Source organism: Lasiosphaeria miniovina (assembly GCF_030549165.1).
Source record: "Lasiosphaeria miniovina strain SMH2392-1A chromosome Unknown B0T26scaffold_6, whole genome shotgun sequence".
Classification (NCBI taxonomy): Eukaryota; Fungi; Ascomycota; class Sordariomycetes; order Sordariales; family Lasiosphaeriaceae; genus Lasiosphaeria; species Lasiosphaeria miniovina.
This window is the reverse complement of record NW_026848225.1, coordinates 916876-936920: the sequence shown is the minus strand read 5'-3', so window position 1 is coordinate 936920 and position 20045 is coordinate 916876. Positions and strand designations below refer to the sequence as shown.

At 55.5% G+C, this 20045-nt stretch overlaps 9 protein-coding genes across 9 annotated transcripts; 5 read left to right on the top strand and 4 right to left on the bottom strand.

The window, feature by feature from the left end:
- Positions 1-390: 390 nt before the first annotated feature.
- B0T26DRAFT_399501 (uncharacterized protein) lies at positions 391-1295 on the bottom strand. Its single transcript, XM_060434801.1, has one exon. The coding sequence runs from the start codon at positions 1183-1185 to the stop codon at positions 439-441; it is 747 nt and encodes a 248-aa protein (XP_060292540.1). The 5' UTR covers positions 1186-1295; the 3' UTR covers positions 391-438.
- A 1267-nt stretch (positions 1296-2562) lies between these two features.
- Positions 2563-4458, top strand: B0T26DRAFT_653360 (uncharacterized protein; the record flags this gene model as incomplete). The annotated part of the gene is made up of 4 exons (XM_060438452.1): positions 2563-2765; positions 2842-3850; positions 4222-4260; positions 4333-4458. 4 exons carry the CDS (start codon positions 2563-2565, stop codon positions 4456-4458), a joined length of 1377 nt encoding a protein of 458 aa, XP_060292539.1.
- A 2214-nt stretch (positions 4459-6672) lies between these two features.
- B0T26DRAFT_785098 (Intradiol ring-cleavage dioxygenase) lies at positions 6673-8265 on the top strand (the record flags this gene model as incomplete). Its single annotated transcript, XM_060446764.1, has 5 exons — positions 6673-6907; positions 6984-7099; positions 7169-7187; positions 7271-7399; positions 7461-8265. The coding sequence occupies 5 exons, from the start codon at positions 6673-6675 to the stop codon at positions 8117-8119; spliced, it is 1158 nt and encodes a 385-aa protein (XP_060292538.1). The 3' UTR covers positions 8120-8265.
- A 1747-nt stretch (positions 8266-10012) lies between these two features.
- Positions 10013-11762, top strand: B0T26DRAFT_652808 (major facilitator superfamily domain-containing protein; the record flags this gene model as incomplete). Its single annotated transcript, XM_060438399.1, has 4 exons — positions 10013-10245; positions 10334-10431; positions 10504-11444; positions 11514-11762. The coding sequence occupies 4 exons, from the start codon at positions 10013-10015 to the stop codon at positions 11760-11762; spliced, it is 1521 nt and encodes a 506-aa protein (XP_060292537.1).
- Positions 11763-12619: 857 nt separating this feature from the next.
- On the bottom strand, positions 12620-13672 carry B0T26DRAFT_678683 (uncharacterized protein; the record flags this gene model as incomplete). Its single annotated transcript, XM_060440258.1, has 2 exons — positions 12620-12778; positions 12836-13672. 2 exons carry the CDS (start codon positions 13670-13672, stop codon positions 12620-12622), a joined length of 996 nt encoding a protein of 331 aa, XP_060292536.1.
- Positions 13673-14324: 652 nt separating this feature from the next.
- B0T26DRAFT_678682 (uncharacterized protein) lies at positions 14325-14774 on the top strand (the record flags this gene model as incomplete). The annotated part of the gene is made up of 1 exon (XM_060440257.1): positions 14325-14774. One exon carries the CDS (start codon positions 14325-14327, stop codon positions 14772-14774), a length of 450 nt encoding a protein of 149 aa, XP_060292535.1.
- Positions 14775-15347: 573 nt separating this feature from the next.
- On the bottom strand, positions 15348-16253 carry B0T26DRAFT_754472 (uncharacterized protein; the record flags this gene model as incomplete). Its single annotated transcript, XM_060445826.1, has 1 exon — positions 15348-16253. The coding sequence occupies one exon, from the start codon at positions 16251-16253 to the stop codon at positions 15348-15350; it is 906 nt and encodes a 301-aa protein (XP_060292534.1).
- Positions 16254-16472: 219 nt separating this feature from the next.
- Positions 16473-17122, bottom strand: B0T26DRAFT_720915 (uncharacterized protein). The gene is made up of 2 exons (XM_060442509.1): positions 17075-17122; positions 16473-16993 (listed from the first exon to the last, which is right to left on the bottom strand). The coding sequence occupies exon 2, from the start codon at positions 16962-16964 to the stop codon at positions 16710-16712; it is 255 nt and encodes an 84-aa protein (XP_060292533.1). The 5' UTR covers positions 16965-16993; positions 17075-17122; the 3' UTR covers positions 16473-16709.
- Positions 17123-19074: 1952 nt separating this feature from the next.
- B0T26DRAFT_652833 (uncharacterized protein) lies at positions 19075-19920 on the top strand (the record flags this gene model as incomplete). The annotated part of the gene is made up of 1 exon (XM_060438402.1): positions 19075-19920. A coding segment is annotated over one exon (846 nt), but the record flags the coding sequence as incomplete, so codon positions are not given.
- Positions 19921-20045: the final 125 nt, after the last annotated feature.

Sequence of the window (20045 nt, the reverse complement as noted above, 5' to 3'; positions counted from 1 at the left end):
GAAGTTATGATATAGATAACTCGTCTAGACGCAGACAACGAAAGCGTTTAGGGAGATTCCAATAGTTGAACTGGATAACAAAACCAAGGTTCTGGACGATACTAAAAAGTTTTTCCAGTCCCGAAAGGTTTTAAAGCAACAAGAGTGACTCTAGTTACTATGGCCCGTATACAGCCTCCGTTCAACAGCCACCAGCTCGCCTCTAGATACAGACACTTGCTTCTATCGGGCGCCATACTCAGAGGTAGGGGGAAAGTGAACAAATGCGCTCGCAGTGGGCTGGGTCTTTGTCGGCAGTATTACGTTCCGCTCTTCCACGAGTTCTTGCGTGAAATTACGTGAGATGACCGGAGGGTGCTGACTGTGCAACGATGCCTTGGGAACTTCCGCGGTGTCTGGCAGCCTCTGTTCGGAGAACTTGTCAAGTCAGCTCTGCTATTAAAGAGAAGGCGTGTGCCACAGCCTTACCCAGGTAGAAATGCTAGGCAGCCCTGGGCCGCTGTATTGAACATATGACAACTCGCTTGTCCTGGGAGGTGACACACGGCCGGCCAGGTGCGTTCCTCGGATGATCTCCGCTGGAGCTGAAGCCGTCTCTGCTGGAGCGGTCTCTGCTGGAACGATCTCTGCTAGAGCTGGAGTTTGGGTGGCATCTGCTGTCTGACGCTTGGAGACTTCGTCGAAAATATCACCCTTGAACCTCTGCGCTGGTAAAGTCACGCAATTCGGGGTGAATATGAGCTTGGCGGGCGGTTCGATATCTTCAAGCCTATCGGCGATACTCGTGTGCATTTTATAGTCTTTCAGACTGATAGCGACGGTAGATTGACTAGACTTGGGTAATACCTCTAGAACGCTCTTAATCTTGGTAGATGCGAGCGCATAGAGGCCTCTAGCACCCGCTTCCTCATAGAATAAACGTTCAATTTTATCCCCGTTATCTTTGCCTTGCTGGAACTGGGATAGAACAACTGGCAAGTATTGTGGCATCCTAGTACCAGTTTCGAGGGCGTTTTTGCAAAGGAATTGTGCGAAGTATGGAAGACATTCATACTCAAGACGTTTTAAATGGACGCGGAGTGTGGTGACGATTTCAGCCATGAGACCTAGGTTATTAAGTGCCGATACCTTGTTAATATCAAATCTACCTTTGCCGGGCAGAGAAATCTGGATTTCTGGGTTCATCGTGTAGTCAATCGAGACTGATTGGGAAGAAAGTAAGCGCCGGATGTGGAGGAGCGCAGTTGTAAGGCGCTTCCTACGGTCGGAAAATTGTCGCCAGAAGGACCCGGTCTGTTTTATGCGCGCTCGACTAGCATTTGGTGTTGCAGAACGGATTTGGCTATTGGAGGAGCCTCGAGATGTAGATAGGCGGAGGCGGCATGAACGACGGAAAGGAGGTTTCCTACCAGTTGTGTTTTGGTGGCCCGGGGTTGTGGCTTCGCGGCTCTGCACGGTGAAGCCTCACTCGGGCAGGCGTGCACCTCTCTTCTCCAGGCACACCTCCCCGCCGCTGTCCATAACTGGCCTTACACTGCCCTCCAATATGGTGGTGCCCATTACGTAACACGCGTCCAGAACTTTTACAGCTGCCGCTTGTACATAGGTACATTACATACATATTGTACAACAGGAGACCAAGGAGCGGCAGCACAACCCCGCGTTGCAATGCAAGGAGCCTTGGCCGACCATGCGGGAGCGATGCCAAAGGACCGGGCTGAGCTTGGCCTGGAGCTATCCCATGTCCAGCGTGATAGGGTGAGAGGTACCTAAGGTAAGGCGACCGCACGTGGACTAAGGGGCAAGGAATGGAACCAGCTAACAACGCGGGGTCAACTCAATACCGTTACCGTTGTCGTTATCAACGGGCTTGATAGGTAAGGTAGGTAAGGTAGGTTTATGCTCTGGGCCGGGGCGCGTCCTAGGCAAACGCCATTCTGGTTGTCACAAAAGCAGCAAACTAGGTTCCTGCAGTATGTGTACGTACGTGTCCATACATACATAAGATAAGCAGCAACTGCCCCCTTGCTGTCTAACTCTGCGAATACTGTTGTGCCGATCGTCACTACCCGTTGCCCGTTGCCCGTTGCCCAGTTACCCAGTTGCCACGAGACCTGGCTTTTGTTGGGCTCGGGGCTCGCTCGGCGGAACGTCAATCGCTCTTGGCGGCTTGGCCGGAACATCGGCCTCGCGCCCGTCTCACGACCCAGGGTCCACCCCCGACGTCTCTCGCCCGCCGCCTTGCCACGTCGCTTGACTCTGCACAGGCCGGGCCTCCGGTCTAGATACACTTGTGCAAACTATATCTGCTGCGGGCCGCCGACCAAGATTTGCATGCACGGCAACTCTTGCTTTCCTGCTCTGCCCTGCACACACGCTCGGGCTAGTTGCATTCTCCCGCTGTTCACTCACCGCACGCTTGACATCGGGCCCGCCGCGTTGCATTATGCGTATGCCACAATGACCGCCTCCTACAACCAGCAGCTGCCCGTCGAGGTCCAGCACAGCTCTCTTCTCCGCCTGTTGACCAACTCGCTGATACTATGCCACACAACGCCGTACATGTCGTGCTCTGACGTGCTAAACCTGGCCGCCGCTTCGCGCGCATTCAACTACCTAATCTACCACACTCCCCAGGTCTTCCGTCGCCTAGATTTGTCCAATGTCAAGACTGCGCAGCTTGATATTGATGGCGTCGGCGGTATCGATCGCGGAGGACAAGTCTGGCGCAATGTCCAAATGGACGAGAACCTGAGCGAAGACGAGTGGGTGGCGCTTCCGCTTTGCCATGGCTCTTACTTAGCATTCCGGCCCTTTGCTGATCGTGCCGTCCTTGCACAGCTTCTACTCGGGACCCTTGCGCGGCATCTTTTCGCAGCTCCGTCGCTCCAATATCTTGCAAGACGTGCAAATTCTGTCGCTTGACGGTCTCTCTGTGACGGCAGAGCTGATCCACGACATCATAGCCTCCTTTCCTGTGCGAATCCTGTCCATCCGCGGCGCAAAGAACCTGAACGAGCGAAAGCTCTGCGGCGCTTTGCAGTATGCGTGCCGTGAGTCGAGACCAGAGGGAACGCCGCGGCTGAAGGGCCTGTATGTATTCGGTCCCGAAGACTGGCATGTTGAAGCCTTGGAGATGGGAGAAAAGCGCAAGCACAAGGTTCTAGCAGCTGCCTCGCCCGAGGAAGCCTCGCGGCGCTTTGCCCTTCAGAAGTCTCCTGAATCTTGGTGGGGCCGTCGCGGCCCTCAGTTTCCGAAGCATACGCCAGTCAGTTCGGACTGGGCGAACACGCTTGTCGCATGCGCTGGCGTCGTCGCTTTCGACTCTGTCCTATGCACCGGGCCGAGACACCTAAACTCTACCGCATGGGGCTCCGTTAGCATCACGGCTCTCAACGCCGCAAGTAGCTCGGAAGCTCCAAGCGTTCCCCACTATGCCGTCGCGACGCATAGTTTGGACGGGTGCGCCTCGTGCGGTTCGGCACCAGAGGGTTTTACCGTTTGGGGCGATGAGGCGTTCGCAACAAAGCGTTGCCCTGACGAAAGGAGGGCAAGCGGCAGCGCGTCGCTCGAGACTGGCCAGTTCCCCCTGCTCGCCCCTCCGCCAATGCATTCCGCAAACCTCAAGGTAGCGATGTGCCCTGCTGGACAACAGGTCAAGTCACGCCTCCCCTGGGCTCCCATGGCGAAGAAGGAGCAGGCACGTTTTATGCCACGCTGCGGTGACTGCATACGGGACAGGTATTGCCGAGGCTGCCATCGATGGTGGTGCGAATCTTGCTACCTCGGGCCCCTAGCGGGAGGACCCATATCTCATCCTGTAAGCGACCCCATTCCTAATACCAGTGGTGTGAGCATGAACGACAACAGAGATATCAGGTACAGGGTTCGGGATGGATTGTGTTTGGCTGGCTGTGTCCCCGAGAGCCTTTTGTGACCAGAACACTTGGGAGTTATGGTGGCGCCGTTTTGTTCGAAGCAAGGTCTCCTGCCACGCAATATCTTGATCGGGAAGCGGGAGGTAGGCCACGCGGCGCAAGCCACAAACCCCAAGCCTGTTTCGTTGCACGGAGGCTGTGCAAGTTCCATGTCCCTCAGGGCTGTTTCTCTGTTGTGGCCTTTGTTCCACAATATCATCTGCTGCTTCCTCTACTGCTGTTGAAGTCGACAGCAACTTCTTGTTCTTCAGGAGCAACCCGTGCTAACAAGAATCTGGTGCAGCCCCGAGTATCTAAGAGCTGCTGGGAATGTGGGATGAATGTAGGTTTGCGGGAGTCGGATGGTTGGGGATCTGCCATGGCCTAGGTCTTGACTAGAACTAACCATTTGCAGTGCCCTGATTGCGCCAATTTTACTCAGCTTTCGTGTCGCAGATGCGGGGGCGGATACTGTCTCGAACATAATGAAGGTTCAAACTTGGTCTCGGTATGCCCTAGCCCCTTCGCTCAACGTCGGTAAAGACCAGATTAATAGCTGATGCGTTGTTCCGCAGTGTGATTGTAAGCAAGCCTCCATTACACAAGTTGCAGCCCGAGCTCTTTCTCCGAGTTTACCTTTGCTTACGAACTGGTCTTAGGGTGCGCGGGAGGGGGACGACAGCCTCGGGAGCTCTACTGAACATCTTTCTTGAGCCTGGGCGGTCAACTCTCCCATCGATCGTCACTGGGCCCACCCCCACGCCTCGCCAATGCTGTTTTCTTGGCACCCACCCTGTTTTACCTCACCTTGCCTTTTAGAAGGACTTTCCGTTCGATCTACAATGCCACTATTGCGCATCTCTAAAGTTCGAGCTGCTTTCTGAAGGATACCCTCTTCCATCCCTTCTATGCCAACCCCACTCCATTCTCGTCTTCGGTCCTATCTCCACTTTGTGATGGTTCCTCACACACCTTCCTCGTTAACCAGCAGCAGTGTGTACAGCAATGTTAGCTGCCGGTTAGGGCTCAACAGCTCGCATGTCTTATCTTGTATTTAGCAATAGTTTGGGCCAACAGCAGAAACAGCGAGCCCATGGGGCATGATTAGTGAGTCAATTACAATGTCCAATGGCCCGAGGTAGTCAAATCCAGCTCGATACCGCTTGTCTGCGCATGTAGCCAAGTCTCCTGGTTGAGGTGATATCGGCAGTCGCAGCAATGAAGAGCTGCCCTATTTAAGCAGGGCATGGAGCGCGCTGCCTCCCCCACCATCCTACCACACAAGACTAGGAGAAATGGATCGATGGTCTAATGCGTTTAAACGAGGTCAATGAATCAACAAACATGCCAATTTTCGGTAAGAAGGCCAGCTATAGTTGCAGCTTCTATTGGCACGGTTTAGATGCGATTTCCTGTACACCTTTTTAAGGAGCTTTTAAGGAGCGTTCAAGGTATTCATTAGGTACGTAGTGAGCTTGCCAAGATGCCTCCACCCGCGAGTCAGGCGGCGCCGCATTCCGTGAAGATGAGAAACCAGAACAAATGCTGGGGCTGTCCACATTGACGCGCGTCGTCGTTACCACCAGCGCTTTGCAGGTCTGGTCGTAATCCCGCCTTGCGGAGCGGAGGAACGAAACCGGTCCTGTACTTTGGGGGGGTGTTTGCCCTGATCTCCCGCAGAGCCCCATCTCAACCATGGGCATGGGGCTGGCTCTTCGTTGTCAGCGAATTTGGGCAAAAAGGTCATCATCTGGTACTCGATTGGCTGGCGCGGACTAGACCACATCGGTCAGGGGCAACCCCTGAAAGCCGCCGCTGCGGAGAGGCGGCATTACGACGTCGGCTGTTCTGTTCAACCCCCACAACCCGGATGTTCTTGGCATTTGGCAACCACTGTTGACTACCTTACCTCCTGGTATGTGCACGGCCTATTTTACAGTAGTCAGTACGGAATACGCAACCAGGCTGTGGATAGGGAGATGGAAACCGGGATGGGGTGGGGGGGAGACGGGATGACGAATACGTCGGGTTACCCCCTTGCTTGTGCAACGGTCGGGTTATTAGCGAGCCTATTCTCGGCTTATAGAAAAAAAAATGTTCTGTCGTGGCCACGGCCGGCGGGAACGAATCATGGATCGTCAATTTTCCTGGCGGAGAAGGGACCCAAGACGGCCGGTCCGATGGTTTCAAGATCGGCTAGTGTATTTGGGGTGCACACGTACGCATCTTGATGCGCGGCAGGGATGATCATCTCAGCCAAGATTGGACCGCAACCGCTTCGCCCGCCCACAGCAGGCCTGAGAAACAACGGTGCTGCTTGGCTGGTAATTGATTACTGGAAAATCATGTTTCTGTCCGTGCGCACTGCCTCTGTTGTTGAGGAAGAGTTCGGACGGGGGTAAAAGCTCATGTTTAACAGTGGTGTCGACGACTGTCTTACTGCGTCGTCAACCGCACACCCCCTGGTACTTCCACACCTTCACGGATGCATACTGGCTGTGGCTGTGGCTAGCGTATAATGGGGAGGTGGTGTAGCGTCATGTTGCGCCGGGGACAGCAAGGCAACCCATTTCTATAACAGAGCTAGTACGCGGATGGAAGCTGGCGATTTCATGCCCTGGCTGTAAATAAACCATCCCGCCCAGCAGGCCATAAGTAGCTCTCTCCGTCCTACTATAGTTCCTCTAGAAAGCCAAGCATCACCAATCCTCCTTCACATCCTCTCACACTCGGCAACACTCTGCTTACTTTCGAGATGCACTTCACTTCGCTCTTTGCCAGGGCTCTCGCCGGCGCGGCCATCGTCTCTGCTCATCCTGGTCACGACCATGAGGCCGAGCTGGCAGCTCGCGGGGCGATGCTAAGCCGCTTCTCCCGCCGGGACCTCAGCCACTGCGCCGAGAAGATCAAGGCCCGTGGCCTGCACGCTCGCTCTGTCAAGAGACGTACCGCACTGGCGGCCGATCTCATGAAGGAGGCGCACCTCCGAGGTAGGTGGTTTATTGCCTTGAATCAAACATGGCACAACAGAGAGAGCTGTCAGGCTAACGTGGACGTCGACAACAGCCCGCGATCTTGACTCTCTGCTCAACACCACGCACCACTCAACCGGGTGCTATACCATCAAGACGCCGCCGAGCGAGATATTCGCGGCCAACAACTCGTGCATCCTGAGCCCAGAGGTATGCATTCAGAAATCAAACTTCAACTGATTTACCCCGAGCAAGCGGCTAACGGAATCGCAAATTTAGGTGACCGAGGGACCGTACTGTAAGTTGACTCGGCGGCGGCTATTCATCATCACGATGAACAACACGGGGAAAAGACTGGCAGTTGCTGACCAGAACATCTAGACGTCGCTGGCGAGTATATTCGCCGCGATGTGGTTGAGAGCCAGAAGGGGGTCAACCTCACGCTGGATATCCAGGTCCTGGACACGGAGACGTGCGAGCCAGTCACCGGCGCGTTCCTCGAGATCTGGCGTACGTCTTCTTTTCCACTTCTGTTCCGCTCTCGGGCTCGACTAACCAACGGCGTCACCAGACACCAACGCCACGGGCGTGTACTCGGGCGTGGCCGCGGCGGGCAACGGCAACAGCGACGTCGACACGTCCAACATCAACGCCACGTACCTACGCGGCGTGCAGCAGACGGACACCGACGGCGTCGTCCAATTCGCCACGCTCTTCCCGGGCCACTACACGGGTCGCGCGACGCACATTCACGTCATGGTGCACACCGAGGCGACGGCACAGGCCAACGGCACGCTGCTCGACACGACGGCGTCGCACGTGGGCCAACTCTTCTTCGACCAGGAGCTGATCGGGCAGGTCGAGACGTCGAGCCCGTACGCGACCAACACGCAGGCCCTCACGACCAACGCCGAGGACAGCATCCTGGCTCAGGAGGCCGCCACCGGCGACCCCTTCCTCGAGTACGTGCTGCTGGGCTCTGCTATTGAGGACGGCCTACTCGGCTGGATCAGCTTCGGCATCAATTCGACCCTGCACCGCGAGGTCTCCGCTGCTGCTACTCTTACTGAGGACGGCGGTGTCGCCAATTCCAATGCCGAACCCTCCGGTGGCACTGGCGGCCCGCCCCCGACTGGCGGCTTCCCCAGCGCCCCTGGCTCGACTGGCGGCTTCCCCGGCGCCCCTGGCTCAACTGGCGTTCCCACGGCCACGGCCACGGCCCCTGTCTAAGTGCAGACGGTGCCTAGAGGGTGTCTGCCAAGCCAGAGAACGACGAGACATCATGAGGCGTGCTAGTTGGATTTGGTTGTGCTGGCTGCTCGTGATAGAGTGAGCTCAGAGTCACAGAGACATAAGTTGCGTGCGGGTCTGTCTTCCTGTTGGCAGCGAACTTTTCTGTTGGTGCTGTTGCCTTTGCTTGCTAGCTTTCGCGTCGCTCTCTGCACCGTTTTCCCGTAAATACTACCGCCTGCCTTCCACGGCATTGTTTTACCGTTTGTATAGAGTACATAGCTGCGTAGCAAATATCCAACGTTGCCATCATCGCAACAGTCTGAGTTAGCGACCCTGGTGATTCTGAGATATGCATATCAGTCTTGACGTTGGTGTTGGTAGCACAGTGCTGACATAATTTACAGCTGTCTGCTACCATTATAGACTGTTGCAACAGCCGAGGCATATTAAATCAGCCCGAATAAGGCGCGTTGTGTAGGTAGGCTGTTATTAGCGGCGTCGCGCAGTTGGAGATCGGCAAGTCGGAGCTTGACGAAAACCGGTAGAATGCTTAGCGTGCACAAAAAAAGACGGATCGTCCCGGGTACTTACGCGTGCATGAAGCTTGAGCCCTATGGCGTGGAGACGGGAGATTCTCGAAGAAAAAAGGAGAAGGGGAGCCAGAGGCGGGTACCGGGCTAAATTGAGGAGGCGACACTAACAGCGTCTCATGCGAGAGGGAAGAATTTACGTGCTACTAGTCGCTCTTCTCCAAGCGTGATTGGCTCGCAATTTCGTCATGGACTGCAGGAGGGCACTGCACTTTTGGGTAGCCAACCCAGAACCACTATGGATAACTGTCTTCAAAACTATTTCCATCTGAGCCTTTTGAGAACCCAACGACGGTAGTGCCATTACGTCCCGCCATGTAGGCATCCATCTGAAATCACCAAGCTGTGCCAGCTGCGCCCTGTTGGAGATCAGTCTGGGACGTTGCTCTCCGGCGCAAGCCCTGGGCTGTTGCACGCTGGGCAGGCGCACATCTGGCTCGATTCAATCCACCTGTCACTGGCGGGCGTATTACATACAGTGGGTGGTAAAAAGTTTGAATCCAGCACCAAGTACCATGTAAGCCGCTAGCCGTATATGCGGTACAAAATTTGGATTCAAACTTTTTGCCGCCCACTGTAACATTAGATATCTAGCTGCTGACGGAAGCTTGGGCATCCGGGGAAGTTATGCACGGGTGGGGTAAGATTGTGCAATTCTGTGCAAAAGCGGGACGGGACTGTTGCAATCACTCCACCAGGCCAACTTGAGCGATATGGATAGTAGAATAAGAGGGAAAGAGAGCTTTGGAAATGCATTTTTAAGCAGCCTAACTGGCAAAGGAATTAATCTACAGCTTCGGCAACCGCCCGAGATATACCCAGTACCTACCTACCTGGTAACGTCATTGCCCAGGTTGCAAGCCAAGTCCATCGATGGGGTGCCGCCGTGGGCGCAGCCAGGCCAAAAAAAAAATCGGTGGCTTCAGATTTGTTCAGCGCCCGCCTACCAAGACACTAGCTCCAGCCAAGTTATGCACCGGAGACCAGGGCTACCCGACCGGCACATCGGCTCATGGAACTTATGGCGCCGAATCGGACGGGCTAGGGGTCTCCAAGACCCCGAGGTGCAAGATAGCAACCAGCAATAAATAACAGATGGCTCCCACCTTCGGAATGCTTCCCGCTCCCTGCTCCCTGTGGAGGAATATCGTGACAGTCGTGACAGTTTGACAGGTCCACAGATCGTCGGCGTGCGGCCCATCACCCCAACTTGTGCGCCATGGCAACATCAACATCAACACCAGCTCCGACGGCTCATGTCGAAAACGAGAAGGCGGCCGACAGAGAGAAGGAGATGCAAATGTCCCGCGACTTCAGCAACGACACGGACCTCGAAGCCGCCACCATTGTCGGCGGCGACGGGTCGGAGCGTGGCATGTCGGCGGGCAAGGACGGCGGGAAGGAGGAGGATGCCGATGCCGATCCTCATGTCATCACCTGGGACGGCCCCAACGACCCGGCGAACCCCATGAACTGGACCAACGAGAAGAAGTGGACAAACATTGGCGTCCTGTCTTTCCTCACCCTCGTTACGTGAGTCGCGCCCTCGCCGTCGAGCATGCGCCACCCGCCCTCTCTGCCTGTGCTGTGCTGTGCTGTGCTGTGCTGACAGTGCGTCTAGTCCGCTTGGTTCGAGCATGTTTGCACCGGGAATCCCAAAGATCCTGGCCGAGTTCCACGAAACTTCTAGTACAACCGCCACCTTCATCCTGTCCATCTGTATGTCCCATGTCGAGCTGCAAAGCCCATCCTTCCCCCACCAGGCCAAATCGCTGACAGCAGACACCTAAGATATTCTGGGGTTTGCCTTTGGTCCTCTCCTCGTCGCGCCGCTCTCCGAGGTGTACGGCCGCTCTCTGCTCTACAACCTAGGCAATGTCTTCTTCCTCATCTTCACCGTGTGCACGGCCCTCAGCAACAGCACGGGCATGCTTCTAGTCTTCCGCTTCCTCATGGGCCTCGCTGGCTCCGTCCCCATCACCATCGGCAGCGGCAGCATCGCCGACGTCATGCCCATCGAGATGCGCGGCCGAGCCATGGCAGGCTGGGCCATGGGCCCACTCCTCGGCCCCTGCATTGGCCCCGTCGCCGGAGGCTACCTGATCGCCGCCGCCGGCTGGCGGTGGGTGTTCTGGCTGATCGCCATCCTAGCCGGCATCGTGGCCGTCGTGTCCTTCTTCACCTTGCAGGAGACGTACGCGCCCGTCATCCTCGAGTGGAGGGTGGCCAAGCTGCGCAAGGAGACTGGAAACCCGAACCTCCGCAGCATGTACGCCAACAGCCTGCACACCCCGGCCGAGAACCTCAAGCTCGCCATCGTCCGGCCCCTCAAGCTGCTGTTCACCGTCCCCGTCGTCACCTTCATGTCGCTCTACGTCGCCATCACCTACGCCATCCTCTACCTGCTGTTCACCACCTTCTCCTTTGTCTACCCAAAGACGTACGGCTTCGACGCGGGCACCAGCGGCCTGAGCTTCCTACCCGCCGGTCTAGGAATGCTGTTTGGCGTCGTGGGATTCGGCGCGCTCTCCGACATTGTCGTCACTAGAAAGATGGCCAAGGGCCACGAGCACAAGCCCGAGGTCCGAATCCCGCCCATCTTCACCGTCCCGGCCGGCCTCGCCCTCCCCATCGGCCTGTTCATCTACGGCTGGTCGACCAACTTTGCCGTGCACTGGATCGTGGCCATGCTGGGCGTGCTGCTCTTCAGCGCCGGCCTCATGGGCGTCATGGTAAGTCATTCTCCCAACTTCCAAGATACTCCTTGTACACCAGATTCCTAATTCTTCCCCGCTTTTTAGATGTGCGTGCAAAACTACCTGCTGGACGCCTACCCGCTGTACGCCGCGTCCGTCACGGCCGCGCTGGCCGTGTTGCGATCGCTCGCCGGCGCCCTCCTGCCCCTCGGCGGCCTGCAAATGTACAACGCCCTCGGCCTGGGCTGGGGCAACAGCCTGCTCGCCTTCGTGTCCCTCGCCCTCGTCCCCATCCCCGTCTTCTTCTTCATTTACGGCGAGAGGCTCCGCAAGAGGTCCCAGCCCGCTCTTTGAGGGATGCCCGCTCCCTATCTTCATTGCCCCTTTTCGGTTCCTTCTTTGCATTCTAGCGTGATTTGTCTAATTTTTGCTACACATTTTGCACTGTGATTACTTATACCCGTTCATTCTTTCATGGCTTGGCTTGGTCATATCGCTTCGGCAGGCAGGCAGGCAGGCAGAATTCGTTGACATTTTCCTTTGTTGTTTGTTAATTAGATATTCCGACATGGCGTAGAGATACCAAAAACCAACCCCCTTTCCTCCATTGTTTCCCCCACATAGTTAGCTACCTTCTAATGCAACACGCGCTGCATGCGTGGTACTCTGAGTTGCATTTAAGTCTTGGATGTGATTTATCTTATATATGCAAGTATGTAATTATGATCCACGCCTATAGAAGAATAAATTTTGGTATTGTCGGTTGGTCTGCTGAGTACAAGTGCTTACTGTGGCTGGGTTGAAAGGTTCAAAGCATAGAACCTTGAGCTGTCAGCTCATAACGAAAGGATCGAGATTAGATAAGCCTTGAGGGTTATATGCACCTTATTTTATGGAGTCGTAGCTGGAGTGAGGCAGTAGGCAGGAGTTCAGTAATGTGATATATGCGGTAAAAAGAATTAGTTAGATATCAGGTTACGGTTCAGTGAAATGTGCATTGATGTTTATTCGGACTTCGGTTTTGTCAACGAGCGTGCTTCCAGTGTCAAATTCGCCACAAAAACCTAAGCAGGTATCACAACACAAACACTACAAAGAACATGATTAAGAACTTGAAATTGAAAATGTAGTTTAGTTAGACAATGAATCTATCTAGAAGTAAACTAGGTATTTATGTCAAGACTATTCGAACAAACATATCAGTCAAAAATCTAAATCTCGTCGTCGGGCGAAACCAAGCTGCCCCTCTCGCCCTCCTCTGAGCACTCGCGCGGCGCCGGGGCCGGGGCCGGGGCAGTGGTCGGATCAAAGTAGCGCGCCCGGGTGCGAAGAATAGTGTTCGGCCACGTGGGACCTTTGCCTTGGCCTGGCTGCGCAGCACGGTTCGTATGCTGCTGCTGCTGCTGCTGCTACTGCTGCTCCCGCACGTCGTTGTACTGCAGCGTCGAGGCTTTGTCCGCGGGCGGAGTATCAGGGAACCGCTTCCGTTGATTGTACTTCCTCTTGGCCCTCCGGTTCTTCTTCTTGGCGGGACTCTTTTTTTGCACACGGTTCGGCGGGTGCTGTGTTGTTGCCCGTGTTGACGGTATTGACAGTGGTGTTGAGTTGGGGTCAAAGTGCCATGACTCGCCGTGAGGGTTTTGTCTGGCGAGGGCTTCCATGCGGCTCTGCGAAGGGCGTGGAAGCGGTGCAGTGAAGGTGTGGTGGAACCCCTCGTGATACTGTTGCGTTGCCTGGGGGAAGAGTTCCGGTACCTGGCCTGTGAGGTTCCGCGAGATAGCTGCAGAGACGGCGGCCGTCAGGCGCAGCTCCTGGTCGCGCTGGAGTTGGTCCTGTTTGTTCTTGTTGACTTGGGTTTGGAGGTTGTGTATCTTCTTGGCCTGGGCCTCGATGCCCTCTCTCACCTTGACGATGCGGCCGCCAAGGCCGTCATAGTGCTCGCGCAAAAGATCCAGCACGGCCTTGACCATGTTGGCGCTGTGATCTTGCCTGTCCATCTCGTCGATGTGCTGCGCAATGTACTGGAGAGAAGAGTGGCTCTTCAGATGCCCCGTCCGGGGTAGCTTCAGGGAAGCCTCGGAGTCCCGGACCGTCTCGCTAATGTGGTATGCCCGGTCTGCTAGCTGATGCAGTGCTTCGAACACGGCAGGGCTGGGGTAGCCGCTCGCGCTGCGAAAGTCCTCAAAGGAGCCATCGCTGGCAGCATCGTTAGCGGCACCGTTTGTAGCATTGTTATTGTTAGTAGCAGCCCTGGTTGGATCCATGGCTGGTTTGGGGGAAAGGGGTTGTTGCCCCTGCAGACTGTCTGTCAACCAACTAATCAAGACTCACTTACCTTGGTATGATGCCGAGTCTGATCTAGTTGGGGTGCAGGTTACAAACCCCGATTGAATCCTGTATTGGACAATTGGACTGAAGCCTGAGAGCCTTGCTGTAGTTATTTTATCGAGGGAGGACCCTGAGTCGTATTTATGTACGGGACTGCTGTACCGCCGCAGCGGACAAAGACTAGTAAGAGCTCGTCTGAAGACAATAGGGGGCCGTTCTAGAACAGTGCACCTGTTCAAATTCCAACTTGACATCGTTGTTTATTGTTCAATGTTTACCTTCCCGTTCAGTGCAGCTGTTTGCCATGCGTCAGGGGCCCTTAAAACCGCGCGCCGCACGCCAGATTCATCGACACAGAATCCTACACCCGCAACGCGCTTCCCCATCCATCAACCTTCTCTTCGCCAGCGGTTTTGTCTTGTCAATTGATTGTCAACTGATATCTTCACCAAGACATCACCAAGCAACATCAGCCAGCCTCCATCCTCAAACCTCCACCAACACCTCAACAAGCGGCCTCGCCAACCGACACTGTCATCTACAACCACCGCATCTCTACTGCACATCTCTCGGCAAGTCTTTGCCAAAATGGTACAGCAACTCCTTGAGTACAACTCGGAAGACGTCCCTAGTATAGACTACGAGTACGACATAGACGACATCCCTAGCATTGATAGCGAGGACGAGCGCGCATACGAACGCTGCTACGGCCGTCGCCACGAGATCAACTACGAGAACACCCATCCCATGTCGTACTACGTCCACCGCCAGGCCCTCGAGGCCAGTGAGACGCAACCACTCCTCCCGCAGACGTCTGGCGAGGCGGCGGCTCATCAGCAGCATGATTTAGATCTCGAGAGCGGCCAGATGAACACCACCACCGTCGTCGACGGCTTCCGCGATTGGATAGCCATGAGCATCGACACCCAGGAGACGCTGTTCATTGTTTTGATCTGTGCGCTCATGCTTTTGTTGTTTGTTCTCCTCATGTGGCTCGTCAAGCTGGCCATCGATGCCGGCATCGTCGCCATGGCTTAGGTCTAATGAGCCGTGGCTGAGCATGAGAGACGATAATTATTAGCGGATGCGGATCTGTGGAGAGAATATTTTGTCATGCACGACTTACGACTATCGATACGACTACGGCTGGCTATCAGTACGACTATCTACGACGATCACTACCATGGTCAGCAGTAATCAGGAGACGACGAAACAGCAGGACTGAGTGGAGGGGACAGTTGGATTACGACGAAGGGAAAGGGAGTGAAGGGGGATAGAGATGAGAAAAAGGGAGCAGGGTGTGGTGTATTCATTGGGATTTCGGGAATCACTAAAGGAGAGGATTTGTATACAACATGCATCCTGAGGCTATTCTAATAAGGCCTCTAGGCACAACAGTACATAGCCAGCAATTCACGACACTGAACCGTGCCGGCGTCACAATTATGCAGTGAAATTTTACTAATTCTGTGCTTTCCATCTTTCAATTAATCAATTCGTCTACGATATGTGACTGTCCCGCCACCCATGAAGGGTGAGGGCGTGAGCAATAATGAATAACCAACAAATTGGTTTCAGTTAACTAGGTCTCTGCACGGGACGGTGCGGCCCTTAGTATTCATATACCTGGGGCCACGGTAACATGCCCTCGTCGCCCGACGACAGCTGCGGGCGAGACACAGTTTTTGGAGAGATCTGGTCCTCCTGATAACAAGGGGCGCAGGCCAGGCGCGGGGCCCACATGTTGCCCGGGCGCTGGTTCTTCTCCCAGAAATACGGATCGTAGTCCTGGTCGTTGAACTTGGGCTCGTCCGGGAACGGCCGGAACTTGCGGCGCGGCGGCTCCATGCTTACCTCTTGGCCGAACGAGCGGCGCGCTCTCAGCCCGCTGCCGTTGCCGCCCCAGGTGCCGGGGCTGCGGGTCCGGATGGCCGCCTGTTCGCGTCTCTCCAGCTCCGCCAGCTGCTCGCGCTCTTCGGCCCATGGATGCGATTCGTGAAATTCGTCGCCCTCGCAGTACCAATCTGCCCCGCGCGCAAGCTGCGCGGGGTGGGCCTTGGGCGAGCGCTTCCGTTTCATCCAGTTGAGCGTGTACTTTGCGCTGGCACCTACCTTGGGGTTGTACAGTAGGTTGTCAAAGACGTAGGTCTCCCTTTTCGATTCGGGGGGCGTCTGTTCCATTCGAACGGGCAGCGGCTCCGAGTGGGCGCTGCCCGCTGTAGACAAACCCATTTGGCGGTTATTAAATCCGGGCCAAGATCTGTTCTCGTCCGCTCCCCGCCACGAATCCAGGGCCACGTCTAGCTGATAAGTCAAGCCCTCCAGCGCGTGGCGTTCATCCTGCAGCCGGACAGCCTCAGCATGGATGGTAACCCCCGTGGCAAGCTCAATGTCTATGAGCGAAGCCGCGTCGTTCAAAAAGTCGACGTGCTCTTCCTGCTTGCTTATTGCATTGCTTTGCTCGTGTACTTTCCTGTACAAACCCGAAATGAGCGATTTGAGCCCAGTTAAGGCCATGATGAGAACTCGTGCGGGATGGAGAGCAGCACTCGCGCTCTCCAAGCTTCTACTTTCTGAACTGGTCCTTGTATTGAAGGCAATGAATACAAGACAAGACAGTTTGGAAGTGCATATGCCTTGTCTCAACTGGACGATGTACAGGTACTTCTTCCACAGCGGCAACCACAGCAAGTAGCAAGTAAGCAAAAGGACAGACGACTTTTTGGCACGGGTAATGACAGAACTCAGTAGTATTAATAAAAGTGTTGTTTTCGACACCGTGGTACAGGGACGACATGTTATATACTTCAAGTCTCGCTCTTTGAGGAGCACCACTGAACAGTCGGCATAGCGACCTTGACAATAGAACTCCGATTGGAGTGGATAAAGGCAGCCTAACAATTGTCTTGTACAAGCCGTGATTTTCCTTTGTGCGGCGAATGAAGCACATAACTTCAATTGTGTCTGTGAAGCTCAGGACTCAGGGTGAGTTCGCGACTCTGCACCCCTCGGACGTCGGAGCTTCTGCGGTGAAGTCATCGCGGCACAGCCCAGCATGCGACAAGATGATTCGCGGCTAGGACTGTGAACTAGCAAATCCGCGACAGGAAAATATTGTTGGTTGTTGGTTGTCGTTGAGTTGCAAGCAGTGAGTGGCCAGTTAATTAGGCAGCCCAGGTGGAGGGAAATCCTCCAAATTCCCCGAGTAATAATTAGTGAAAGGATCATGCGGGCAACCTTTGGGATCAAGAATCCAACTAGATAGGTAATTAGGCAATTAGGTAATTAGCGTGTTTCTCGTGGTGATGAGTTGCGTCAGTGTTGGGCTGGGCACGCACACGCACGCTCCTGGCTGGCCGAGTGACTTGTCGTGCCTCGGAATCTGGGATGTGACGGGAGATCAGTGAGCACAAGATCGGCGCTGTGCCAGGGCAGCGCTGAACAAGAGGGCAACTGGTAAAACGCGCCGACTCCCGGCTGCCCATGTCCAGCTCGTCACCTGCCAGCGCCTGATTGGCCGGCTCGTCGCCATGTTTGCGTCCACCTGTTTCAGCGCTGGCGGACAGACGTCTCTGATTGGAACAGCAGATCGAGGTTGGACAGCGTGGTGGGCCGCACAGGGCTTGCGCTCGTCGCCAAGCGACACTAGGACCACCGTTCTTCATGTGGCATGTGAAAAACCTCCCAGCCCACCTCGCATCGCCCAGCGGCACATGCCCCCCGAAATAGCCGTTTCTTCGGCCTTCAAAGTTCCTTCTTGTCCTAAGGAACATTCGTACAGCCCAAGATCGACTCATTTCCAGTCTGGACTGCCTAGGCACACGAGGCACAGTACAACGCAGAGGGTGCCGCGGATCTGGAAAGGAAGGGGGGACCAGACCTGAGAGAACGAGAGAATGACGCCAGCGTTACGGAGGAATGGTCTTCATATGATCGAGACCCGACCAACCGACGGGGCAGGGCAAACTTATTGTCTTGGCTTGGGATAGATTCTTAAATCGCCTTGTCCGCCTTGCGCACTTCGTCTCTTTTCCTCTCACTATTTCATTCCTCGCCCGACGAACCGACAGAACCCAGATTTACATTTGGCTTCCAGCTGCAACTTCCGCCCTCAGCGGCCCTTCCCGCCTGACGTTGGAAGTTTAAACGCCTGGCAGCGATATCGGATTGCGCTAGCTTACACGGGCAGCTCCTAGGGTCCCTAGCTCGCAGATTTGGCCGCCTTGGGGCTCCGCTGCCGACTCCATTTTCCACATTTGTCTCTGTCTCTCCTCTTTAAAACAGGGACAACAGCCTGTCTCTTCGATTCTTGCCCTGTTCAGTGGCGGTGACTCTTTCTTCTCAAGCACGAACCGTCGAACTAACAAAGCACGGGAATTGCTGGGGCCTACCTGGTCTTATTAATCTCTCCTGAAAACATCACTGCCTCCCCTGGAGTTACGCCCTCAAACGTGGGGTTCCGGACAGGCGGGGTACAGACGGAGTGTCCACCATCTCCACTGACCTTGGCCCCGCTACCTGACCGCCTGTTTCTCAACAAATCTACGGGTGTCAAAAGTAGCCCGTGAGGGGGAATTAGGAGAGTCCGTTTTGATACCGTACGGCACTTCGAAATTCGAAACTCTTGTCAATGTCCCACGTGCGCCGGTGACCTGGCTGCGTGCTTCACAAATCCCTGGTTCAAAAGAGCCCGCACCCACGGGTCTGACTCTGCATTGCAGCAGCCCTCGGGCAACAGACGCTGACATTCTCCCGGGCCCGTATCTGTAAAGGTCAAGTTGCCGGCCGAAGTACTGAATACGCCGGACACTGGTTGTTCCCTTTCCAAGACGGGAAACGAGGCCCTGCACCCAGGTCAAGCCTGCATATATTGACCTGCATTCGCGGCAAGCCAAGCCTGTCTGGTGCTTCCCGCAGCTGTTCTACGTGCCAATCGCAGACTGGCTCGTCGAGCCACCGCCGTCAATTGGCACACTTCATTCGCCTCTCCGCCGACAGCGCTGTTCAGGGGTCTTGCTTAAGCTTCCCACAAAAGTCCTCATGAACATCCACCCGCCTGCCAATTGTTTATTCCCCGACCGAGTCAGACAGGAGACAGCTTGACCGCAACTTTTGGGGGGTCGAAAGCAATTTAACAGACCAGGGCTTGCTTCGCTGTGGCAACCGACACATCTCGCCTGGGTTGATCTGGTAATCCACCCTTGGCCTGACCCCCCGTTTAAACAATTGAAGAGTGCCATTTGGCCCCCCCAGGCCAAACGCTTCTTCTTGCTTTCTCAACTAGCTCGTTGAGCTTCCTCCCGACTTGTCGAGTTGTCATGCTTCAGCAGATTGCAGAGCAGTCGCTGCCATGCCTCACCTGTCGCCCTCCGATCGTCCTCTCTCACGCGTGAGCTTGGCTCCTTCAGACACGACCTATCACAGCTTCCACGAAGTCGAACTCTACGAACCCAACCTTGTTCCAGCACCTACACCGGGCCCGGCCGTCCGGAACTCTCCCGTGTTTCCCGCTTCCAAGGAGAACGACATGTCGGTGGCGCCCGAGATGAGCCGTCAGGACTCTGGCTACGGCTCCATATCCCGGCAGGACTCGCCATCCTCTCATCGACGCATGTCAACAACGTCGGCCTCTTCGTCCGCACACCGGCGGCGCACAAGACCATGTGTTCAGCGGTCGACAAAGTCTGGCCCCGTCTCGTACCTCCCGCGAAACAGCCGACGCCAGTCTATCTCGACCCGTCCCGCCTACCAGTCACGCCAGTCGGAACCAATAACATTCTTCCACTTCCCCCATTTCACCACCGCGGAACCCCCGGTGGACGAAACAGAAATGACGGACAACGCCCGCCGTGCTCCGGATTTCACGGGCGGGCCCAACTGTCCGTCGAGCTCCGAGACATCGGCATACCCTCTCCCGCCCCAGACAACACACTACTGGACAAGCGACCAGACACGACGGCTCGAATACGCAGCCATCGATGCAGCTCGGAAGGGCGTTCGAGGCTGGGTCATGCGCCACGTGGTCCCCGATTGTTTCGTCCCGAAGAGTAAAAGACACATGGGCTTCGAGGATGATCGGGGCAGCGTCGTGCGGTACCGGCTGGAGCTTGATGCTGAGGACGGCCCCGAAAAGAGCGGCAAGCGGGGGAAGGGGTGGTGGGTCAGCATGCGGAATTTCCGTTGAGAACCCCCCACCGGACCCTCCCGGCCTGCCGCCCCGGCGCCCCCCTCATTCCGTCGGGCATGCATCCACGGTTTTCATTGGCCAAGATTTTTGGCGTCTCGCAAAACAACACATTTGGGTTTTCA